The following is a 22,562-nucleotide window of genomic DNA, read 5'->3' as shown; positions in this document are numbered from 1 at the left end:
CAGTACACCTCTCTCTGGGACATTTAAAATAAACTAATATTTTTTTTACCGAAGTATAATAGACATGTGAGGTTATATTTGTTTCAGGCGTTCAGCACAATGATTTGATTTTTGTAGACATTGTAAGATGATCACCACAATGTCTAGTTAGTGTCCATCACCATACATATTTATAAAAGTGTGTTTTCTAGTCATAGAACCTGTAAGATCTACTCTTTTAGCAACGGTCAAATATGCAATACAGTCCTGTTAACTGTAGTCACCATGCTGTACATACAGTCTCATGACTTATTTATCACTGGAAGTTTGTACCTTTGGACCCCTTCATCTAGATTGTCCCACCCTCACCCAGAAGTGAATTGCTGGCTCATATGATAGTTGTATTTTTAATTGTTTTTGAGGACCCACCTCTCCAGGCATCTTGTCCCGTTCAGCAGTCACAGTTCCATAGGGGTCCCCCCGGCGCATCAGATGCCAGTGCAGCGACCCCCGAGGTGCGAGTCTTCCTAACCTGGTCAGTTGACGTGTCTGTGTGGCAGCCAGGACTCCCCATTTCTCTGACCAAAGTTCCATGTGTGAGACTCAGATTCTCCCTGAGAGTCCCCAGCAGCTAGTTCCTCAAAGAAAATACTGTCCTCTTTTCAAATAGGAGAAAAGTAAGGGGTTGAGAAGTTACTTTGATTCCCTAAAGACTGAGAGCTACCCGATGGCCATGCTGGGATTTGTCCTTGCTTGTGGGGGACTCGGCTGGGGGATCGACTTCATTTTGCAACGATGTCTGACTAATCCGCACTGTTACCACTCAGCAGCCAAACGTAGATGGATAGGTGAGCAAGAACAAGCTAAGGATGCAGAGGTTTCATGCTCTGTACCTGCAGGTGGAAGAGAAAGGTTCCCCAGGAGCCTTTAGGCTGCAGACCATGTAACTGGCCTCCTGTGTTCTGTCAACACGACTCAGAGGGAGCGTTGGCAGAATCAGGTTCAGGGAGCTGGGTGAGAATTGCATTCCATCACTCAGGGACTCTGCACATCCGTGTAACCTCCCAGGACCCCAGTTTCCTTCTATGTAAAGTGGGGGTGAATCCTTCTGGCTTGCCTGCCTCTCAGGGTGGGGGTGGGACCTCTCGAAGAGGTGTGCAGTGCACGCATGGTCAACCCACTTGATCTCAATCCTTAGCCCGTAAACTCATTCTCGCTGTGGTCTGTAGACTGTTCTCTCCACCTCTCCGCTCTTTGGCTGTCCGAAGAGGTGAGTGGGCAGCGGAGCTTCCGCATTGCAGGGCTCGCTACGGTTTCAGGGGGCAGGATGCTGGAACTCTGCTTTTTTATGGCATTCGTTTATAAAGTGACGCACACAATGAATTTTTTATGTATTACCACACAACGACAGGTTTAATATACGCCAGAGGTCCTGGAACCAACTTTCTTGCTTCACGGTGGTCTTGGCATCACAGTGCACACGTCTTTATGGTGCCTTAGGCCCAAAGAAACAGCCAATGGCTCCGTTTATGAAGCAGTGTTAGAGAAAAGTCCGAGCTGGGCAGCAGTGACAGTGGTGGGAACAGATTCTGGTCAGGGCGGTCGCAGCAGCGGAGAGACCTTGGGGTAGAACCAGGCTCGATTCCCAGCACAACAACAACAAGAGGGATTTATAGCAGCAGGTGGAGGTTGGTGGATGGAAGCCTACTAAGAGGAAGGTCAGGGATAAGGGAAGATTCCAGCTGAAACCACCTAAGAGGATTCTTGCTGAGGACAGGCCAGGGTGATCAGACATCACTGGGGGATGGTGGGAGATGAGGAACCTGATTCGATGTTGAGGGTAAACAGATGTGGAGATTGGGGGATTCTAGCCAAACTGATGAATAGGACTTTTGTTAAAACTGGACAATGCAGAGACGAAGATGGAAATTCTATTTATTTATTTAATCCCCACCCGAGGACATTTTTGCATTTATCTTCAGATAGAGCTGGAGAGAGAGCGGGAGGAAGAGAGAGAGTGAAACATTGATGTGAGAGAGACACATCAACTGGTTGCCACCCACACAACCGGGGCTGGGGACAAACTGCAGCCCAGGTACGTGCCCTTAGCAGGAACCAAACCTGGGCCTCTCTGGTCCATGGGCCAACAGTCTAACCGCCGAACCAAACTGGCCAGGGCCGGAGACGGAAATTCTAAGTCGAGGTCTAGTTGAAAAAGTTTAGGTGAGCTTGAGTAGAGTTCAGTGGAGGGGAAAATCTTTGTCAGTAGCTAGGTCCCAACAACTCATGTCCTAATAACTGTGTCGCTGTTTGAAAACATGATGCACACACATTGAAAGAAAAATAGTGCTTTTATTTCATTCGTAACCATGGTTATGTATTAATGGGGGACCTGTGCGTGTTAGGTCCCACACAGCTTCTCACATGGGTCAGCAGCCTCATTCCTGTCCAGATGGACTTTTATACAGTATTGCGCTTTTTTAAAAATCACAGCCGCTGCTGAAAACCCAACTTTGATAAAATATGATGTCATCGAAAGGAATGGAGTGGGTCCAGGGTTGGAACATGACGACCCCTCGCTAGTAGTTCTCAGTGTCTGGCAGAAGCTGTTTCTCGTGTTTCCCTTGAAAGTTACAAACAAAGGTCTCTGTAGTCCTCAGTGCCCCGGGCCCGTGCTGCAGCCCTTGGTCCCACGTTGTGGGAGCCGCAGATTCAGCCACGGCCACATGCTGTTGCCGTGGGACAGGTGCGGAAACTGGGCTCAGGGTTGCCCAAGGTGCATGAATGTCATGGAAGGAGCCCCACCTGGAAGCCAGGACACTGTGGCTGGTCCAGGAGGGGCACCTTTGTGCCCGGCCACGTGGAGCGAATGGAAGTGCGTTTATGGCTCTCCAGGACCGAGGACGTCCTCGTAGCTTCAGCTGCAGACCCCCCTCTGGATGGCGTGAAGACTGGACTGTCCTGAAGGTGGACCTCAGGACGGGACTCGGCACCTTTCCGAGTCACCGTCTTCTCGGTGAACGTACTGCTCTCCAGGACCCCCTCTTCTTCAGCGTTCACTGCCTTCGAGGTCACTTAGTGTCTCCTGTGACTTCCGCAGCACAACACAGTGGACCACAGGGACAGTCTTCGTGTGGTTTTTCAGAACGTGAACTTGGATTTATTGGGTGTGGCTCAGCCCAAAGACACAACTTTCCATTGTCAAAGCAGATGGTGTCAGGTCACCGTTTTAATATTTTTACTTGGCAGAACTGGAGGTACAAACAACATGAAAAGAATGATCTATATACTTACAGAGTTATTTTAATTCCTATTACAGTTTTTGCAAGATGGATTGCTTTTTCTCATAATTTTTTTTTTTTATTTATTTTAGAGAGAGAGGAAGGGAGAGGGAGAGAGAGATAGAAACATCGGTGAGAGAGAATATCGACTGGCCACCTCCTGCATGCCCCCATTGGGGATTTGGTCCACAACCGGGGTGCGTGTCCTGAACGGGAATCGAACCTGTGACCTCTTGGTGCAGGGTCGACAATCAACCACTGAGTCAACTGGCCGGACTCTCATGAGATTTCTTATGTGATAAAGTTTCAAGATCTGAATATTTCTAGCTGGTGAATGGAATCAGTGATATAATTCTGGGGAAGGAGAAGATAGTAAAAAAAGTATTTCCAAGACATTACTCCTGCCAGGTTGGGGGGAATGCTACAATCATTTAGCTTTTGTAAAAAAATAAAAATAAAAAAATCAAAGCTATAAAAGTGGCCTGGATAATCCATGCAAGGAAATTGTCCGTCATTTCCTGTATTAGGTGATCCATGTAGGCGTCCGTGTGTGCCGGTGGCGATGTGTGTACGTGCTCTCACCTGTGTCCCTGCACCAGCAGCGTGGGAGCCGAGGCGCTGCCTGTGCCCAGGGCCTAGAGCAGGGTCAGCAAACTTCTGTAAAGGGCCCTATAGCAAGTATTTTTGGCTTTGTAGCCCACGCGGTCTCTGTCGTGACTACTCAAGTATGCTGTTGTCAAGCGTCTTCAAGCCACAGTTCCTCTGTTGTACTGCTCCGTAGACACAGTCACCCAGGCGGCAACCTTACTGCTGTGAGGTTGAGCTTGCGATGGGGGACGAAGCCTCTCTGTGTCTTAGGCAAGGCGCTGAAGTGCATCCAGAATGTTCTCTCGTCTGCTTCCCTGCAGAGCTGTCTTGTGTCCACAGGGCTGCAAAATAAGGTGGGGTGGTTTTCCATCCTTGTCCCTCCACTCTGTCTTCACTCCCAGACGACAGAGACTCTGGTCTCTCTTGCTGACCGGTCTTGTTTCTGTGCTCCACACCCTCTGGCTGTTTCCGGTTGGCTTCATCGGTGACCCCACTTTCAGTCCTGTTCTCCTCTTCTTTTATTGCCTTTTCTTTTGTTTTCTCCGTCCTTTTATAATTCCAGACGTCCAGTCAGCGTCCCCATGGAATAACACCTGACCCTTTACTAGATGCTGTCAGCCAATCAGAGAGCTGCTTTCCTGCCGCGCCCCGAGACGGCTACTCGGAGCATGCAACTGGGGGGTGTTTGGCTTTTGTTGGTTAAGAAGCAATTGCTGCCGGATATCCGGAGCCTACTCTTTTGGTGGCTTCAATTTTCCTTTTCAGCTTTTTGTAAAAAAGTTATTTTTCCTTTATTGATTTTAGAGAGAGAGAGGAACATCAACGCGAGAGAACATGGAGATGGGCCGCCTCCTGCACGCCCCCTCCTGGGGCTCGGGCCCACCGACCGGGAATCAGACCATCGCCTTCTTGGTGCAGGGTCGGTGCTCAGCCACTGAGCCACACCGGCCGACTCAGCTTTGTTTCTTAGCGGAGTGGTCTCCGTGAAGCCAGCTGCTTCTAGAAGGCCCATCTCTGGGTAAATGCGCCTGGACAACGTGAAGATTTTGATTTCTCCACTGAGTCGCTGACTCTTGTCCTCCTTTCCAGGGCCGATGGGTATTAAATTAGAGCAGCTGTTCCACGTAGGTTAGGAGCGCTGGAAAGAGAGGACGGGATGTCTGTGCCTCCGGAGAGAAAAACTCAGCGAGTCCAGAGGCCGGCGGGTGCACCAGCCTTTCCTGAGTAGGGGGCCTGGCTTCTCTGCCCTTTCGCCTGGTCTCATGGACACCTGTAGAACCGTCGCCCAACTTTTCTTAAGGGTCCCAGGCTGCAGAGCATCCTGCCTGGTGGGGCAGGCTCAGACGGTTGGAGCGGAGAGTAAAGAACAGTCTGAAAGAAAGCAGTGCCCTTCCCTTGTCTCAGACGATGAGCCGTCCTGTGCCAGCTCTGTGCCTGGTTTCAAGGCTTCCTGCTGCCTCGCACGGGTGTCCTTTGTCTTCTTCACCTATTTCAAATAATAAAGAAATCAACACATTTTTGTATCTGGAGACTACCTTTGGGGTCCCCAACAAGTAGGAAGGCTCTTTTGAAAGTGGGAGTCCCCACCCTGGTTTAGCATGTTGGATCGGCTTCCCAAAGCTTCTAGGATGGAGGCCAACCCCGTTAGAATAATGCAGAGGCTGCTGTATTTGGGCTCCTGCTGGCTTCCCTGCCCCCCTGAGGGCTTCCCTGGCCCCCTGAGGGCTTCCCTGACCTCCTGAGGGCTTCCCTGCCCCCCTGAGGGCTTCCCTGGCCCCCTGCTGGCTTCTCTGGCCCCCTGCTGGCTTCCCTGGCCCCCTGAGGGCTTCCCTGGCCTCCTGAGGGCTTCCCTGGCCCCCTGCTGGCTTCTCTGGCCTCCATGGTCCTGGGCTGTGGAAAGTCTCTAGGGAATCTGCCTGCCAGTCCACTGTCTGGGAGAAAAGTCAGGAAGGAGCTTTGAAAGGACATTTGAGCAAAGGAAAGTTAGTTTCATCATCACTACCCACAGCTCTGGGGCTCTTGCAGGAGGGAGGACTCTGGGTGCAGAAAACTCTCAAAATAGGGGTGCAGTTGATGCTGCTCTTGACAGTCTTCGCCAGGGCAGTTACCTGCCTGCCTCTCCAGCTCCTGCCGCTGGTTCCAGAGTGGTGGATGGCAGACATTTCCGAGACAAGTTTGTTTTTTAAATGCATAAACAAAATAGGCTAAAAAAATTTTTTTTGACTGGTGGGAAATGCCCGAAATGTGTAGTCCCAGCTTTCACATATGTGGACAGTTTCAGCCCAGACTTTGAAGATGTTAATGAACTAGCTCTTCTCAGGCTAGCTCTTCCAACCGTGAGTCCCTTCTCCCCTTCACCCTGCTGTCCCGATGGGGGCTCGTCACGTGGCCTGCGGGCTCTGCTGTCCCGATGGGGGCTCGTCACGTGGCCCGCGGCTCTGCTGTCCTGATGGGGGCTCATCACGTGGCCTATGGGCTCTTCTGTCCTGATGGGGGCTCATCACGTGGCCTATGGGCTCTTCTGTCCTGATGGGGGCTCGTCATGTGGCCTGTGGGCTCTGCTGTCCTGATGGGGGCTCGTCACGTGGCCCGTGGGCTCTGCTCTCTCCTATTGTCTGGGCAGAGTAGCTCCATTTGCTCAGACTTTGCTCTGAAATTTGGTCAGCGTGTGGTTCATGAAGCAGGTGCTCCTAGAAGCCATGTATTCCCAGGGCGGGGGAGTCTGAATGAGGCAGAAGAAAACCCGGTGCTCCCCAGCTCTTCACCCTCCCAGACCCCTCCGGGGTTCCACATCGCCATGGGCTCTGCCGCCCGGACCATCTCCACGCAGCTGATTCCACGTGTGGAACCTTTCACAGCACTGTGACCTGGGGCTCTCTGGGCAGACACCTTTTCTGCTGAGCTGAGTGAGCTCAGTTCAGATTCTTCCAAAGGCCTGATGAGCTGCCCAGGGCTTGAGGGCTGTTTAACCCGAGGCCCTCCACCGCTGACTGAACCCAGGGTCCTCCTGCCCAGTGTCCTGTGCATCGTCTCCTGACCCGCTGGAAGGTGGCCTGGCCCTCAGCTGCCCTCACTGCTCATGTCCAGGTACCAGTGCCCACGTCCCAGTCATGGTGTCACTTTCCTCCGGAGCCGATGGCCGTGAGCCACACCCCCCTTCCAATCAGCTCCCTGACCTCAGGGGATAAAGCAAGAGGCTTTGTGGGACGGTGGAAGGATCACTCAGTCTTGGGTGTAGACTTCTGCCACGTGAGACTGTGGATCAGGCACTTAAAGTTCCCGAGCCTTAGTTCCTTCTGGGTGAAGTGAGGACCGTAGTTATTGGATGGGGTTGGTAAGAGCAAATGAGTTCAGCATCTGAGGGACGTGGTACTCGCGTCTCCCAACACGTTCGCCTCTTTTGAGCATCTTCCTTCTTCTCCTCCATGTTCGTGCTTCCTGCCTCCTCCTGCTGACTCCTCCCAGCCTCTCTGACGCCTCACCCGGTGATCTGGTGTGTGTGCCTGGTCACCAGCCCCGCGTACTGGTGATTTGCACGTCAGGAGCACCAGCGCGTTCGTTTCCCTGAGCACCCATCTGTGTTTACAGTCACCAAAGGGCATGACCCGCTCAGCGTTTCTTAGAAACCTAGATTCTCCCTGCCCCAAACCCCAAACTGTGGCTTCCCTCCCCTTCTCAACTTGTTTTGCTTTCTGAATCCTGTATTTCAACAAGTGACCCTCCACTTACCTGGGTGTCCACGTCAAAAGCCCAGGAGTTAGCATGCGCAGCAGCTTCCTCTTCCACCTCATCCCTGATCAGTGAGTCTCCCCGCCCTGCGACCCCCAGCCGGCCTCCCGTCTCTCTGCGTTGACCCTGCTTTAGACACGGCCCAACCTTTCCTCACCTGGGTAGCTCCAGCGTTTCCAAATGCAGCCCTCTGTCTCCAGGTGGACACCCTAAAATGCATCACCCATTGTTGCTAGGGGCCGTTCTCTAAAATATTTCATCTGTCACATTTTTTTTTTTTTTTAAATCCTCACCCAAGGATATTTTTTTATTTATTTTCAAACAGAGAGGGAGGGAGGAAGGGAGAGAGAGAGAGAGACATCGATGTGAGAGAGATACATTGATTGGTTGTCCCCTGCATGACCCAACCAGGGCCGGGACTAAACCACAACTGAAGTATGTGCCCTTGACCAGAATCGAACCCTCGACTTTTTGGTCCATGGGCCGACGCTCTAACCACTGAGCAAAATCGACCAGGGCTTAACATTCTTTATTAACTTGCTTTCAGAGCCAAAGTCAAATTCTTTATCATCACATACTATGAACTGATCTTCAATTGTTTCACCAAATCTCCTTTTAAAATTCCCCGACATGTGGCCCATTTGCCAGTTAATAGAACTAACTGTACTTTGCTCACCCAGCCGGTGTGGCTCAGGGCTTGAGCATCAGTCCCTGCACCAAGAGGTTGCTGGTTCGATTCCTGGTCAGGGCACACGCCCAGGTTGTGGGCCGATCCCCAGTGGGGGGCATGCAGGGGGCGGCCAGTCGATGTTCTCTCAATGTACCACCCTCCAGCTACATTGCCGGACCTTTCGTAAAAGCCACCTGATCCTAAGAGTGCTTTCTTCACCGCATCACTGCTGGATGTGGAGATCAGGAATTTTTACAAATAGATTTTATTTTAAGAAAGAAAATTCTATTTTTGTATATGGTGTGAGGGAGGAGTCCAGTTTAATCCCCCCAATATGGATGTCAGTTTATCAGAAAGACTGTGTTCACCGCACGACTCTGTTGCAGAAAGGAGGTGTCTGCATATGATCGTTCTAGTTCTTTCCCTGTTCCGTCGTCCTAGTGGCTGTAGCCTTGAGATTCCTGATTCTTTATGGAGCGAGTCTCCCACATGCTTCTTTATCCAGGAGCATCTGTGCTGTTTGGAGACGTTTTATACAAGAACAAGAACAACAACAAAAACTTGTGATTTTTGTTGCATTAAATCTGTAAATAGCTTTGGGGGAATGTGAATCTTAGTTTTCTAATCTCTCTCTCTCTCTCTATATATATATATATACACACATCTATATATATCTTCTTTAATTTAGCTCAGTATTACTTTACTATTTTGCAGAACTCTGTTAAGTCCACATACTTCTTTCTGTGATTTATTCCTAGGTATCTGATTTTTTTTTTTTTGGATATATTGTAAACAGCACCCTGTTAAAATGTAAACTTTTGTTTCCGAGGCATGGAGATGCAATTGTTTGTCTCTTTCAAGAAATTTTGACCTTGTATTAGCAAACTTGCTGAAATTCTATATTCTAACAATTTATCTTCATGCATGACCATAGAGTCTATGAGTCGTGACAGTGTTTGTTCTTACTCGGTCCTTATGTCTTCTTTTTATCTTTTTTTTTTTTTTTGGTACGTGCCCCTAGTAGGAATCGAACCTGGGACTCTCTGGTCCGCAGGCCAATGCTCCAACCGCTGAGCCAAACCGGCCAGGGTTCTTTTTATTCTTTATTCTTGTCTTCTTGCACTGGCCAGGACCTTACTGCAATGTTCGGTGGATGTGATGATGCAAACATCTTTGCTTTCTCCTCAATTTCAAGAAGAAACCTTTCAACATTTCACCAATAAGTATTCTATTTCTATTTCTGTAGGTTTTTTTTTTTTTTGGTAGATATACTTTATCAGATTAAAGAAGTTCACTTCTATTCCTATTTGCCACCTGTCTTCACTCTAAGTGAATGTTGGATTTATTAAAACGCTTTTCCTGCCTTGGTTGAGATGCCCATAGAATCTTCCAGAAAGTTTAATTCCCAGTTTGCCACAGCCTCTTTTCCTGAGTGGGCGGGGAGGTAAGAGCTGACACGCCCCTGTACCCGTGGCATCATTGGTTTGTAAAGTGTTTGCTGGAATGTCTGAGCGTCTCTGAAAAGGCAAGACGAGAATGTAGGCGCTGAAATTGTTCTGGAAGTTTCTGATTCAAGAAACTTATCTTTGAGTGACTGCAGAAAAAAAGAAAGAAAATCACTTCAGTCGAGGCTGATGTGTCTACACCAGTAAATGCAGTTGGAATTCAGTGAAGACGGAATCCAGACCACAGAGGGTTTGCCAGATTTTTGAAGAAAAGTTGCTTCATTCTTGATATATTTGCAACTGAACAGGGCTTAAAGGTTGGTCAGTGTGACTATTGACTATGTGTGTTGGCCAGACTCAGGCAAGGGCAGTGTAATTTCAAGGTAATTTCCGAACTTAAAGAGATGCCATGAAAAAGTAGAAAAATAATTGGACATGTTTATTTTTAATGGATCCATTTCACCTTCAAGAGTTTGGATTCTGCTGGTAATGTCCCTCTAGCCTACTTCAAATGTGACTCACCTCACGTGAAAAATCAGGACAGGTTGATCTTAAGAAACTGACTCAGAATCGAGGGGGACAATGACTGCCCAGGTTAGTCCTGGAATAATTTTCAAGCAGCTCTCGGGTCCCTAATACAGAAGGGAAGGAATATTGAAACATGGGAATGTGTATCTCACTAGGGTTTTGCGTCCTTGGTCCAGTAAAGTGAATGAGCATTTTTATTATTTGGATTTGGGGGAAAAAAAATTCATGGGATGAATTTCTTGGCTCAGTCTACTACTGGCATAAACACTGTAGTGATCCCCCCCCCCCCCCACACACACACATCTTGACTCCTGGTGGGTAAGCAGTTGGCGTTGCAATCTAGTTAAGATCATTATTGAACAAAGTGGAAAAAATATCCTTTTTTCAGATGAAAACACGTTGACAGTTGGACCCAACACTGTTCATTTGCTTTCAGCACGAGCACATGCCACCCAGTGCGGTTTCTATCCTGCACCGAGAACCCAAGTGTTAGTGAAAGGACATGGGCTCTCTAGTCCCGTTCCTTCCTTGCACAGGTGAGGAGGCTGAGTCCCAGGACACATCCCGTCTTGTCCAAGATCACCCACAAAGGGGAGAGGGACCCCAGGTTTTCTCTCCTGTGTCAGAGCACTTCAGGTAACAGGTGCTCGTTACTGCTTTTCTGGAAACAATGAACTTCAAATCAGGAGTCATCCGCGCTGGGGCAGAAGTAGATAGTCCTGCTGTTTCTTCTTCCTCTTCCCCTTCCCCTTCTTCCTCCTCCTTCTTCCTTTTCCCCTTCCCCTTCCCCTTCCTCCTCCCCTTCTCCTTCTCCTCCTCCTTCTTCTTCCTCTTCTTCTCCTACTTCTTCCTCTTCTTCCCCTTCCCCTCCTCCTCCCAATCCTCCTCCTACTTCCTCTCCTCCTCCTCCTTCTCCTTCTTCAAATCCTGATAACCACTCTGAGAAATAAAAGGTATGCCTTTGACAGATAAAGAAGCTGGAGCTGAGAGAGAGAGAGAGAGAGAATGTATTGTAGATATTAATACCTAAAGTGAGACTCCAAGCAATTCTCAGTGCCTCTCTGGTACTTTTTCCAAGTACTGAAACAACATGGTGAAATGTCAGGTAACAGAAATTCACATGGGACAAGAAAGGATCCCTTCGCGTCCTTCAGTGGATCCAGCACCCACGAGGGGAGAAACTCCGGCTTTGTTTCGAGCTGGTCCTGAGCTGGCACCGTGGCGGAGTCACGTACTTCTTTCTTCATCGAATGTTTTGGGGTGACATTGGTTAGTAAAACTATGTAGGTTTTAGGGGTACAATTCTATAATACATCCTCTATATATGGTATTGTGCGTTCACCACCCGACTTAAGTCCCCTTCTGTCACCATTATCTCCCTTTACCCCCTTCTCCCTTATCTTTATCCATGTTTCACTCTGGTAATCACCTTACTGTGGTCTGTCTATGAGGTTTTTGTTTGTTTGCTTGCTTTTTGTTTTTGCTTAATTCCTTCGCCTTTTACACCCAGCCCCCACCCCCACCCCTCTGACAGCTGTCAGTCTGTTCTCTGTATCTACTAGTCTGTCTCTGTTTTGTTGGCTGGTTTATCTTGTTCACTGGATTCCCCATAAGAGTGGACAGTCCTGCTATTTCGAGGCCCCTTGGTCGGTGTGGTTCTCCCCCTCCCCCCTGCAGGGTTCCATCGGCATCTGTTTCGCCTCTGCAGTGAGCTGTCCGTCGCTCACCTGCATTTCCTTCAGTCCAAGGGCGGGAGGGAGGGAGCAGGTTTCCACACTCCTTCCGGTGAAGGAAAGGTGGGGGTGGACCTCACAGAGGTCTCACTTCATTGTGCGCTGTCTGCGTAGGTATTCCTTCCACGTGCCCAGATTGATTGTCACGTCCTTATGATCCAAAGGGCGTCTGGTCCCTTCTCGGCCTTAACTTCTGTCGTGAACGATCCTTTCTGTGATCAAAACGCTTGGTGTACACCAGCCCAGTAAGGGAGTTGGGTGGGGAGGAAAACGTATTAATTGCTATCTGTGTGATCATGGCCCTGTGCTAACTTGTCTTCTTTGAAGTTTACCCAGATAGACCCCCCTACCTGTGTCTGCCTTTTGTGAACCCAAATTCGGTCTAGTCTGGACGGGGGCCGGATAATCCATGGCCCAGGTTGTCTGCATGGCTGTGCCTCAGCGGCTGAGGTGGCGCAGTAAAGAGGGCCGTGTCCCAATAAAACTTTATTTGCAGAAGCAGGCTGGGCTTGGCCTGCGGTTGTAGTTCTCCATCCCTGGTTCATACTGACGAACTAGGTTTCGGTGTTGGGACCAGGGCGTCAGAACCTGGGACTCACCGAGAGGCTCAGGTTCCCAGACCCCACCCTCGCGGTTTCGGGAACAGCTTGGAGCTGGGGATATGTATTTTCAAAGGTCCCTTAATTGGTTCTGCTGCCCAAGTTATTAAAACCATGGTTCATTCTGCTTTCACAATTTGCATGTGTGCTTATATACATACAACTATATAGGGTTTTGTTTGTGTTGAAAACTATTGAAAATGGCATGATTGTGTACAAATCGTTCTGCACATCGCTTGCTTATTTCTTTGCCCTTTGTGTTGAGGTGTCTCCCTGTTACTGACAGCCAGGAGTCGGCAAGGCCTTTGTCCATTGTAATACAGTGTACAGTTTTTATCTTTCACCACATGGCTGCCTTTTGATTTCATTTCTGGAGGCCTACCGATTTTTAAAACATTTCAATGGAATAAGATATATCAGTCTGTTTCTTTAAGGGGTGATTTGGCTTCGGAGGCACTGACAACGTCTGCAGACCTCTTTGGTTGTCCCCACTGTCATTGCTGAAGGGAGGGCTTGGACTGGCTTAGCAAGTGGAGAGGAGGGGGCCTGCTGAGCCCCCACAGTGCGGAGGGCAGGCTCCCCGCAGAGCTCCCCAGCCCCGTCTGAGTGCCCGGCTACAGCCTCCTTTCTGCCCCTTGCTCGATAAGCCGACTTCTTCCTACAGCTCTATCCACGTCTGTAGTGCACAGTCCCTGAACTGATTTGCTGCTCAGAAAAATTACTAAAAAATGGCCCATTCTACTTGTTTCTTCACACCCCACACGAATCCTCCTCTGAATTTACACCTTCCTCCTCACTGTTCCGTGAATCCAGGAGTCCGCTGTGTCCCCTCGGTGGCCTGTGCAGCCTGGGTCACAGGACGTGTTTCTCCTGTCCCTGCAGGTCCTCCTGACTGTGTGCGTTGGTTTGCACTCTGCAGACACGCTTCTGTTCCCCGGCCGACTCCCACTGAGCACGGGGACAGGTGCGTGGGGGTGGTTGGTCCTCTGCTTCTCTGGACCCTCTGAAAACGGTGTCAGTGACAGCTGAGTGGCCATCAACAGAAACTGAAGTCATGCAGAGGGAGGAGGCCCTGAGCTGTCCTGCCTCAGCCCTTCACGTCAGGTGTGTGTGTCCAGGGGTCAAGCAACCTGTCCCGTGCTCTCAGCCACTGTGCGGACCAGGGCCCGTGTCTGGACTCTGCTGGTTCAGCTGGCCCCGTGTTCCCCTAGAAAATGCCTTTTTGCGACCTCTGTTTTGTTGGGACCGGCCACTGGCCCTGCTTGTAACCCGCTCATTTCCCACCTGCAGTTACTGAACCCGTTCTGTCTCTCAACAGTAGGGACTGGAGCTCAGTGAAGCACATGACCGTCATGGTCAACACTGCCTCTCAGCAGGGTATTAATTGACATTAGGCTGCCAAGGGTAAGTCCAAGCTCATGTGTCTGACCCTTCTACTGGACCGCAAGCTCTCTGAGGACCAAGACTGGGCTTTGTTCCTCTTCTTGACCCCTCTCCTAGGTACCCTACCTGCCTATCAGGGGTGCCCGGTGATGCCACCTGAATTACTCACCAGCCATAACGAGTTTGCTGTAAGAGCAGAGCAGCGGTAGCAAAGCCCATCGCTTCTCTGAACGAGCAGCTGGAGGCCCCCTGGGAGGTAGCTGTGTCCCCAGCCCCACCATTACCCAGGGAGTGCCCATGAAGGTGTCCTGTGCGTTGAGACAACCTGCTGGCTGTGACTTACTGGGTCTAACAACCTTATCCACGGGCCTCTTTGTACTTGTTTTAACTCTGACCTTTCATCTCCGTTTGTGTGTTGCAGAGGAGGTTGGGACAGCCAAAAACATGGGCAACAGACAGTTAAAGGAAGGAAAAGCGGTCGTGGTTGAAGTGTCCTTCGAGACACCTTCCCATCCCGAGTCCCTGCGGTTGGCAGGCAGTCTCACTGAGGTCTGACCTCCCGTGCCGCCCTGGACACAGCCACCGAAATGCTTGTGATTGTAGAGTGAATTCTTTGACACGGGGAAAAGTCTCCAGCAAAATGGGACAGTTTCCGATTGCTCCTATGATGTGAGAGTATGTAGCCTAAACAGATGAATTAATCTGATGCACCGTGTGTACAGTAGTTAATAAATGAGCTCGTTGGGCAGCTGTCAGCAGGAGCCCATTATACCGGGGCTGTCCCTCACTCTGCTTATAGCTGATATTACAAAGTCTTAGTCTCCACCCCTGGCCATCATTAGGAGCTAGAAATTATAGCCAGGAAAAGGTTGCCTGTTAAATTTTGGGTATCCCCAATGTCAGGTCCATCAATTATGATGATGTTTTGCCTCATGCATTTTGACAGTTTGGTTATTTCTTATAGTTCAAACTTAGTGGGGATTCAGTGGCAGTAGTGACCCTCACACTTAGACTTGTGCTGTGTAAAACGAGGCACAGAGCCATGCAGAGTTTGGGAGGAAAGCTTTCCAGGCAGAGCCCAGCAGGTGCAAAGGCCCTGAGGTGGGAACGACCTTGGCATAGTCCAGGGACAGAAAGAAAGTGGGGAGGGAGGAGGAACGTGTGAGGAGAGAGGACTCCAGGGTAGGAAGGTGTCAGCGCAGGGGGGGCTTGGTCTGCTGTGGAAGGATTTGGTTTTTACTTTGAGTTGATAAAGCTTGTAGATTTTTAAAATCACTTACAGTTTAAATATGCTCTTCAGATACCAATCCATCTACTCTTTTCTGATGCTCTGTGAAGGAATTGCCAGGTGATAGCAGAGAATTAACAATGCAATATTTTTGGAGCTTCATTTTATTCAACCCTAAACCCCTTAATATTCTGCAAGGGGTTTGTTGGAAAGTGTTTGATGAGGATAATTAGCAAAGCGCTGTGGCCATTTTCCATGCAGAATTAAGTATGAACCGTTTCAGTGGGAGACACCGGGGTTGCATTTCTCTGCAGTCGGTTCCTTCCTGAATTCTGTTGTGATCAGCCCTGGAGCCAGGGGCCCATCAGCTGCAGGTCTGCTTTCCTGTCATCGCAGCAGCCGTGCCACCTGAGTACGGAGCGCAGGTCCGAGCCCTTGCGCTGCTCGGGAAGCACCGTTCTGTTTCTCATTGTCTGCTAGCATCTCTAGGTGACAGCGAGTGGCCACCCAGAAGTCAGCAAAGGATTCGGAGTAAACACGTAGAACAGGAACGCGATTCAAAGACGCGCAAGCGAATTTTATCTTCTATATCCAGCAGGGTCACATTTCTCTGTAGTCACCCTCCAGAGTGATGAGACAGGAACTTTCGTAAGATTCTGCTTACTCCCCCTTGTCACCGTGCTCTCTCCCCGCGTGTAATTGCCATGCACGCTCAGTTGTGGAAGCCTGTAATTAAAAGCCAGTCTCTTTGAAGGCTCTGTTCATCAGGTCGAACATTCGGAGAGGTGAGTACATCTGTAGGAGCGATACACAGCCCGAGGAAGCTTCGCCACAGGCCAGGATGTGCTGGGGGAGATTTTACTGTAGATCCCTGGTCTCCTTTGTCATGACGCACAGCTACAAGTTCCAAGTTGATGCTTTCTTAGTAAGCCTCAATTTTTGGCTTAGAAAAATCTCTCTAAATAATGTGTTCCTGAAAGCAACATTGTGCAGGACCTTAGGTCCGGGAGGCTCTTCTCCACTCTGGGTGTGTCCTTGCTGGATGCCTGTGTCCTGTGGCAAGGCCAATGTTGGGGTGACCTTGGGAGGCTGCCCCCCACAGCGCAAGGAGTTGAGAAAGCGTAACCCAGCAGAACAGCAGCCCTGCGGCACCGAGCTTGTTTCCCAGCCATGGCAGCACTTTTCTTACGAGGGAATAATTGACCCATTTATGGTCTCCTTTCAGATTGTGGCGGATCCTTGCGCCAGCAACCCGTGTCACCATGGCAACTGCAGCAGCAGCGGCCGCGGCTACCTCTGCGTTTGCACTCAAGGCTATGAAGGTCCGAACTGTGAGCAGGCACGTCCCAGTGCCCCAGCCTCGGGCTGGACCGAGGCCAGCCCACCCAGGCAGCTTCCGCCTGTCCCTGCTACCCGGGACCCTGACAGCGTCCTGCCCAGCTCTCAGGCAACCGTGACCCTGCCCACATGGCAGCCAAAAACAGGCCAGAAAGTTGTAGAAATGAAGTGGGATCAAGTGGAGGTGAGAATGTTTTGCTGTGTGTGTTTTTATGGAAGGGATTAGCCAGGTTCAGATAATTCCAGTAGTTCTAATATCAGCAATAAGAATGGAAAACCTGTAAGTTACCCGGGCAACCAAACGATCTTTTTTTTTTTTTTTTATCCTCACCCGAGGACAATTTTCCATTTTTTGTACAGATAGAGTGGGAGGGAGAGAGAGGAAGGGAGAGAGAGAGAGAGAGAAACATCAACGTGAAGGGACACATCGAGTGGCTGCCACCCGCACGACCAACCAGGGTCGGGGACAAACTGCAACCGAAGTACGTGCCCTTAGCGGGAACCGAACCCCGGTCTCTCCGGACCGCAGGCCGACGCTTTAACCGCTGAACCAAACTGGCCAGGCCCAACCAAACGATCTTATTCCCATCTATATTTGCTTGGGAAATCTCTCTTGGTTACACAGATGAGACAGTTTGACTGAGATTGTTTCGTGAGCATAAAAAGAGTAATCAAAAAAAGAAAAGGAATGAACTTATTTTGGGGACCAATATCCACACGCATTTCTGTCAGATAATCTCAGACTTGGGGGTAGACAGCTTAAAGAAGAGTCATATACATGAACATATCACAGACCTGCTATTGTTGACCTAATTTTACTTATGGAATATTATGCTTGACTCTTGTTTTTTTGTTTTGTTATTGTTTGGGTGCTTGTAGCACTTCAATGGGATTTAGAGAAAAAAGAGCTATCATTGATTTTTAAAACTTTTTTATTGACTTTATTGGAGTGACATTGGTTAATAAGATTACATAGGTTTCGGGTGTACAATTCTATAATACGTCATCTGTATGTTGCATTGTGTGTTCACCACCCGAAGTCAAGTCTCCTTCCTCACCATTTGGCCCCCCTTTACCCTCCTCCACCTCCGTCTTCTCTCTAATAATCACCATGATCTTGTCTGTGTCTATGACTTTTGGTTTCGTTGTTTATTTGTTGCTTTCTAAAATGTTTTGAGAATAAAATTTGCAAATTTTATTTAGTTTGTCAATAACAAGTTCTATTTACTGAATCTTGTACACTCTGGGTCTGGCTTATTATATTTTCAAGCTCATCAAAAGTCTCATTGTGTATACTATAAAATTTTCAGCACACCCCTAGAAGCTGCCATAAAATAGAAATTTGCTGGCTGGAAGAATTTGGGAGCAAAGGGAAATCATGAATTTGAGGTGACACGGACAGTGTGATTTCATTCCGTGCTTTATACTTTATATGACATCCATGTAGCCACGGAGCTGCATTTTATTACAGATTTTGTACCTTAAATGGAAAACACTGCATCGATCTTTGTGTAGTGCTTTTAGAGTGAAGGAATGTGTCTAGAAATTTCCGATGTTATAAAAGAAATAAGGCAGCGTTTCTTCTCTCATTTTCTTGGGTAATTATAACCAGTTGACCCACTTTTCCCCCCATCGCCACACAATTCTGAAGGCCACATTCAGACCGCAGAGCAGTGCTCTTAGCCTACCTGCAACACGGTGCACGGTTCTGATCTCAGCCTGTCAATGCCTGCTTCGACGTGACCTTTCAACACCTCTCTGCCGAATGACTGGCTTCTCGACTGGGCAGTAGATTCGGTCCCACGTTTACAAGGAAGTGTCCTTTAAAGAAAAGTCCTTCCCAACCAGCCGTTTCAATCGATTTATTTAAAGACATGCTATCCAACAGCTGCTACATGTAGCAGAGAAACGCCGTATTATCCTGACCTGCTGTTACTTTGTAGGCTGTTCAAGACGCAGGTTGAAAATGCTGGAGGGATTTCTCAGGGGGTGATGGTGCTTCGAGAGCCCGAGGCTCTGGGGAGCCCTGGGAAACTAGAGTTATGGAGCTCTGGTCATACGCTTAATGAGTCGGACTCCTGTCCTCGAATGTCCGCGGTGGACTTCACCTGTAGCATCTGACTGCTGAGCCTTCTGGTCGATGCGTTCTAGGTGTCGGGCGGGTGAAAGAGCTGAGAATTTCTGTGTCGTCCTCAGTTAATTCAGCGACGAGGGACACTTTCAATACCCTTTTATTTAGACTTTCATGGGGGAAGGCAGTGATCATGGTCCGAGGAGTAAATGAACGAACTGGTCAGAAGCACCTCCTCGGACACAGCTCAGGTGTTTACAGTGTGCTTTCTGATGAGCACAGTTCTCCCTCCACCCCCAGGCTCCTGTTTTGGACACATCGTATAACACTTTCGGGAATGCTTCACTTAAAAAACGAAGGTGCAGTCCACAGGGGGACAAAGGGCAGCTACCCGGTTACCTGGCCTTCGTACATCCTGAGACCCATCTCCGCACAGGGCAGGGTCATTCAGACCAGACACTTCTTGGCGATGGTTCCTTTAAACTTGAAGGCTCGCTCTCCCTGCCGTTAGGGTTTAGACCCACTGTGTGTAAGCTAGTCCTGGAAGGCTCCTCTGTGTTCCCTAAGCATTGCGTCCCTTGAGGACCCCCCCAGCCTGGGCGTGAGCAGAGGCCAGTGGCTTGTTACATGTAGGGCAGGGAGTGACCCCGAGCCCTCTCTTGGGGTATCCTATGATCAGTTCTTCCATGTCCGCCGAGGGTAGACTATTCCCAGGAAAACGTTCACATTTCAGAAACTCAAATGCAACGCTGTCATTTCCTTTTGAGTTGGTCAGGTTTCATTTGTCTCTTCTCTGTTGCCACCCCGGCATCATCGAAAGGAACAGAGGGCTGCATCTCATGCCAGTGTGCTCTATGACATTATCTTGGGCTATGAACAGCCTGTTTTTCTCTCCCAGGTGACTCCAGACGTTGCCTGTGGGAATGCCAGTTCTAACAGCTCTGCGGGCGGCCGGCTGGTGTCCTTTGAAGTGCCACAGAACACCTCAGTCAAGTAAGAAAGTTCTCAGTTCAAAACTGGTGGGTCGATACTGTGGCTGGATGCTAGGCTGCGTCTCTCCCTGTAGCTCGTCGGTAACTGGTCTGTGCCGAGAATCGTGCAAGGAGATTCATGTGTAGACGTGGCCAGTGTCCCTCAAAAACTGGAGGGTGCTGTTTATTTCAGAGGAGACTAGTAGAGTCGGGGTCCCACCAGGATGGAGACAGAATTATGGAATTGGACTGGATGAGTCAGATGTGAGGTGAGAAACCCTGAGGCCTTAGATAAGACCCAGAGCCAGACCCTTCACTTCCCAGATGGTTTATGCTTCCAACGTTCTTTGGCCTCTTAAGATGTCAATGGACCATTGGTTAAATTCTTATGCATAATTTACCCCACATTTAAAATGGAAACGTTATAATATTCTTTTAAAAAACAAATAGCTGAGAAGAGAGCATTTCGTTTTATTTTAAACTTAAGCTCTTTCAAATGACATTGTCACTGGTGGGGACGGGGTCAGGCAAAGGGAAGCAGGTGGGCAGAGTACCTGCTGTGTACCCTGCTGGGACTGGGGTGCAGTCAGCATTAGAGAGTCCCAGGCCTGACTGACAGTTCCATTGCCTGACCTTCTCCGTTGCTATTAACTACCGCACCCTCTCCACCACCCCTCCCATGCAACCAGTGGTCATCTTCTGTCCAGTCTCCAGAGAGTGTAGAAGAACGAGGGACCTGCCTACCCGGCTCGCTGCACTGGCTCCCTTTTAAGGGAGCAGCAGATGTTACAGACCCCTTCCATTTATCCAGGTCCATTTCTGCCCACCTTGCCTTCCCAGCAATAGGGTCCCTGGAAAATGTCTGGAAGAGGGGCTTTGTTACATTGCCCCTGCGTCCCCTCCCCCAGCCTTGACGCGCTCTGGTGGCGGAGGAGGGGGAAGAGCCAGGAGGGACAGTGAACTGGGGCACAGGGAAGTCCCCAGAGCCAGAGAGGTGTGGCATCTGAGGCAGCTTCGAGTTCTACCAGCAGGGGGAGCCCCGTCCTAAGTATTTCACGCTCCTAGTACAGGTGGCAGCTTCACTGGCCTGAGCTGGTTTTAGGGAAATGAGGTTCATTAGTTCATTAGTTTATGAAACCATCTCCCAGCCCTTTCTTCTCTCCATCAGTGATTTTCAACCTTTTTCATCTCATGGCACACATAAACTAATTCCTAAAATTCTATGGCACACCAAAAAAAAAAAAAAATGTATATATATATATATATTGCCGATGAGACAAAAAAATAAGTATGCTTTTGATTCATTCACACCGGATGGCTATTGTTGTGTTGGCTGTTGCTATATCTATTTTTTTTATTTGAAGATCTGAGGGAAAAGAGGTCAGTGCCCCTGACTAAATAGTCAAGTATTGCATGTTTAAAAAATTCTTGCAGCACACTGGTTGAAAACCACCGGTCTGGGTCATACTGTCTTACTTTCATAAACCTTTTGGGATAGTTCTAATTTTCTATCCCTTTAAATGCCCCCCCAACCCTAAACAAACCTGAAATTCTCCAAGGCTCTCTTAGGCTGCAGTGCTGGGTGGGAATAGCAGAGTCTGACCCAGGCCGAGGGCTCAATGACCTCGGGCCCCCTGAATTCTCCTGGGAGGGTTACTAACCCCTTGCCCTCTGAGTCACTCACAAATTCAGTCATTTATCAGTTCCTTCCAGAGCACCCTTCTGCCCCCCCGGTAGAGACCTGGTTCCCTGGGAGCACAGGAGGAAAGGGAAGGTGATGGGAAGATGGTGAGGCAGGGTCTCGGACACGAGGGGGTGTGGGGCTAAGCCTGACTGTGCCAGGCGGAAGGAGGCGGACCAGGGCTGTGCCGGCACCTGCCTGGGGGAGAGGCAGTAGTCCTGTTGCCTGAGCCCTGGTTGCAAGGATGGAGGTTTAGAGTCTGAGAGGGAAACTGAGGCCGAGCTTGATGAATCTCTATGGCATCTCATTCTCTGGATTTTATACTGAAAACAAGAAAAAGCCAGGGGAGACCTGAAGCATGGGAGGTGACACCGTTTTGCTTATTTTGACAGCACACCTCAGGTGGCTGTTTGGGGCTGCATGACACCTTTGTAATCAGTTCAAGAGGGGTCCTTTCTACTGTGTGGAGATGGAAGGACTTGTCTCTAAAAGAACTCAGTACACCTCTTCCTTATAGATTAGAATGGTTACCAGAAGGTGAGTCTATTTTTGGGCAAGTGGGAGCCAGACGCTCCTCACCCATGTGGGTAATGACCGCCGTGCCGCGCACACCCTCTGTGGATGTACATGTCGTCTCTGTGTTTAGTTTTCATCTGAGGGACTGGTGCTGAGGTGACTTTTTCTAAATGGGACTTTCCACTTGCACTGCTCCCGTTCCAGGATCCGGCAGGACGCCACCGCCTCGCTGATCCTGCTGTGGAAGGTCACGGCCGCGGGGTTCCAGCAGTGCTCGCTCATAGACGGCCGCAGCGTGACGCTCCTGCAGGCCCCCGGGGGGCTGGTGCTCCTGGAGGAGATGCTGGCCCTGGGACCCAATCACTTCATTGGTGAGTCACGGCAGCCCGCACGCCTCTCGGGGTGGTGCCCGGACAGTGCAGGGGGTTTGGCCAGGGCGGTCTGAACTCCAGCCGTCCACACGGTTTCCTCCGTTTTAGGCGAGGCTCCGCTTGGAATCAGTGGGTTCCTAAGGTGATGTTTCCAGGGAGGCTCAAAGTGGGAGAAGCGTGGGCTCTGGGTTCCGGAGCCGCTGTCCCAGCCTGGCCCAGGCGCCTCCGGCATGTGACCTTGGCCCCCGGAGCTCGGAATGTCGCCTTCTGATTCCCAGCCCCTCCGGTGCCTTTTCTCCACGAAGTGTGGGCAAGTCCAGGCGATGAGTCCCTTTGCCAGCGACAGATTTCACGGGAAACATTTGTCTTTGGAACGTATGGTTCCTTCGAGGAATAATTTTAAAAATTTACTTTGATATAGCAGTAATATGTATGATGTGCTCATCGCTAC

The 22,562-nt window shown here is 49.6% G+C and overlaps 1 protein-coding gene across 1 annotated transcript in view; it reads left to right on the top strand.

Moving 5' to 3' along the window:
* The window catches only part of DNER (delta/notch like EGF repeat containing), a 270,425-nt gene that overhangs the window by 91,858 nt on the left and 156,005 nt on the right, over positions 1–22,562 (top strand). The window contains exons 2-4 of the mRNA XM_036254307.1: positions 16,389–16,685; positions 19,471–19,565; positions 21,945–22,111. Of these exons, the coding sequence (XP_036110200.1) occupies positions 16,389–16,685; positions 19,471–19,565; positions 21,945–22,111 (559 nt within the window). The remainder of the gene's footprint in view (positions 1–16,388; positions 16,686–19,470; positions 19,566–21,944; positions 22,112–22,562) is intronic.

The sequence above is a fragment of the Molossus molossus genome, unplaced genomic scaffold (genome assembly GCF_014108415.1).
Source record: "Molossus molossus isolate mMolMol1 unplaced genomic scaffold, mMolMol1.p scaffold_m16_p_11, whole genome shotgun sequence".
NCBI classification, from domain to species: Eukaryota; Metazoa; Chordata; class Mammalia; order Chiroptera; family Molossidae; genus Molossus; species Molossus molossus.
The sequence above is the reverse complement of the archived record's forward strand: the minus strand, read 5'-3'. Positions and strand labels throughout refer to the sequence as shown.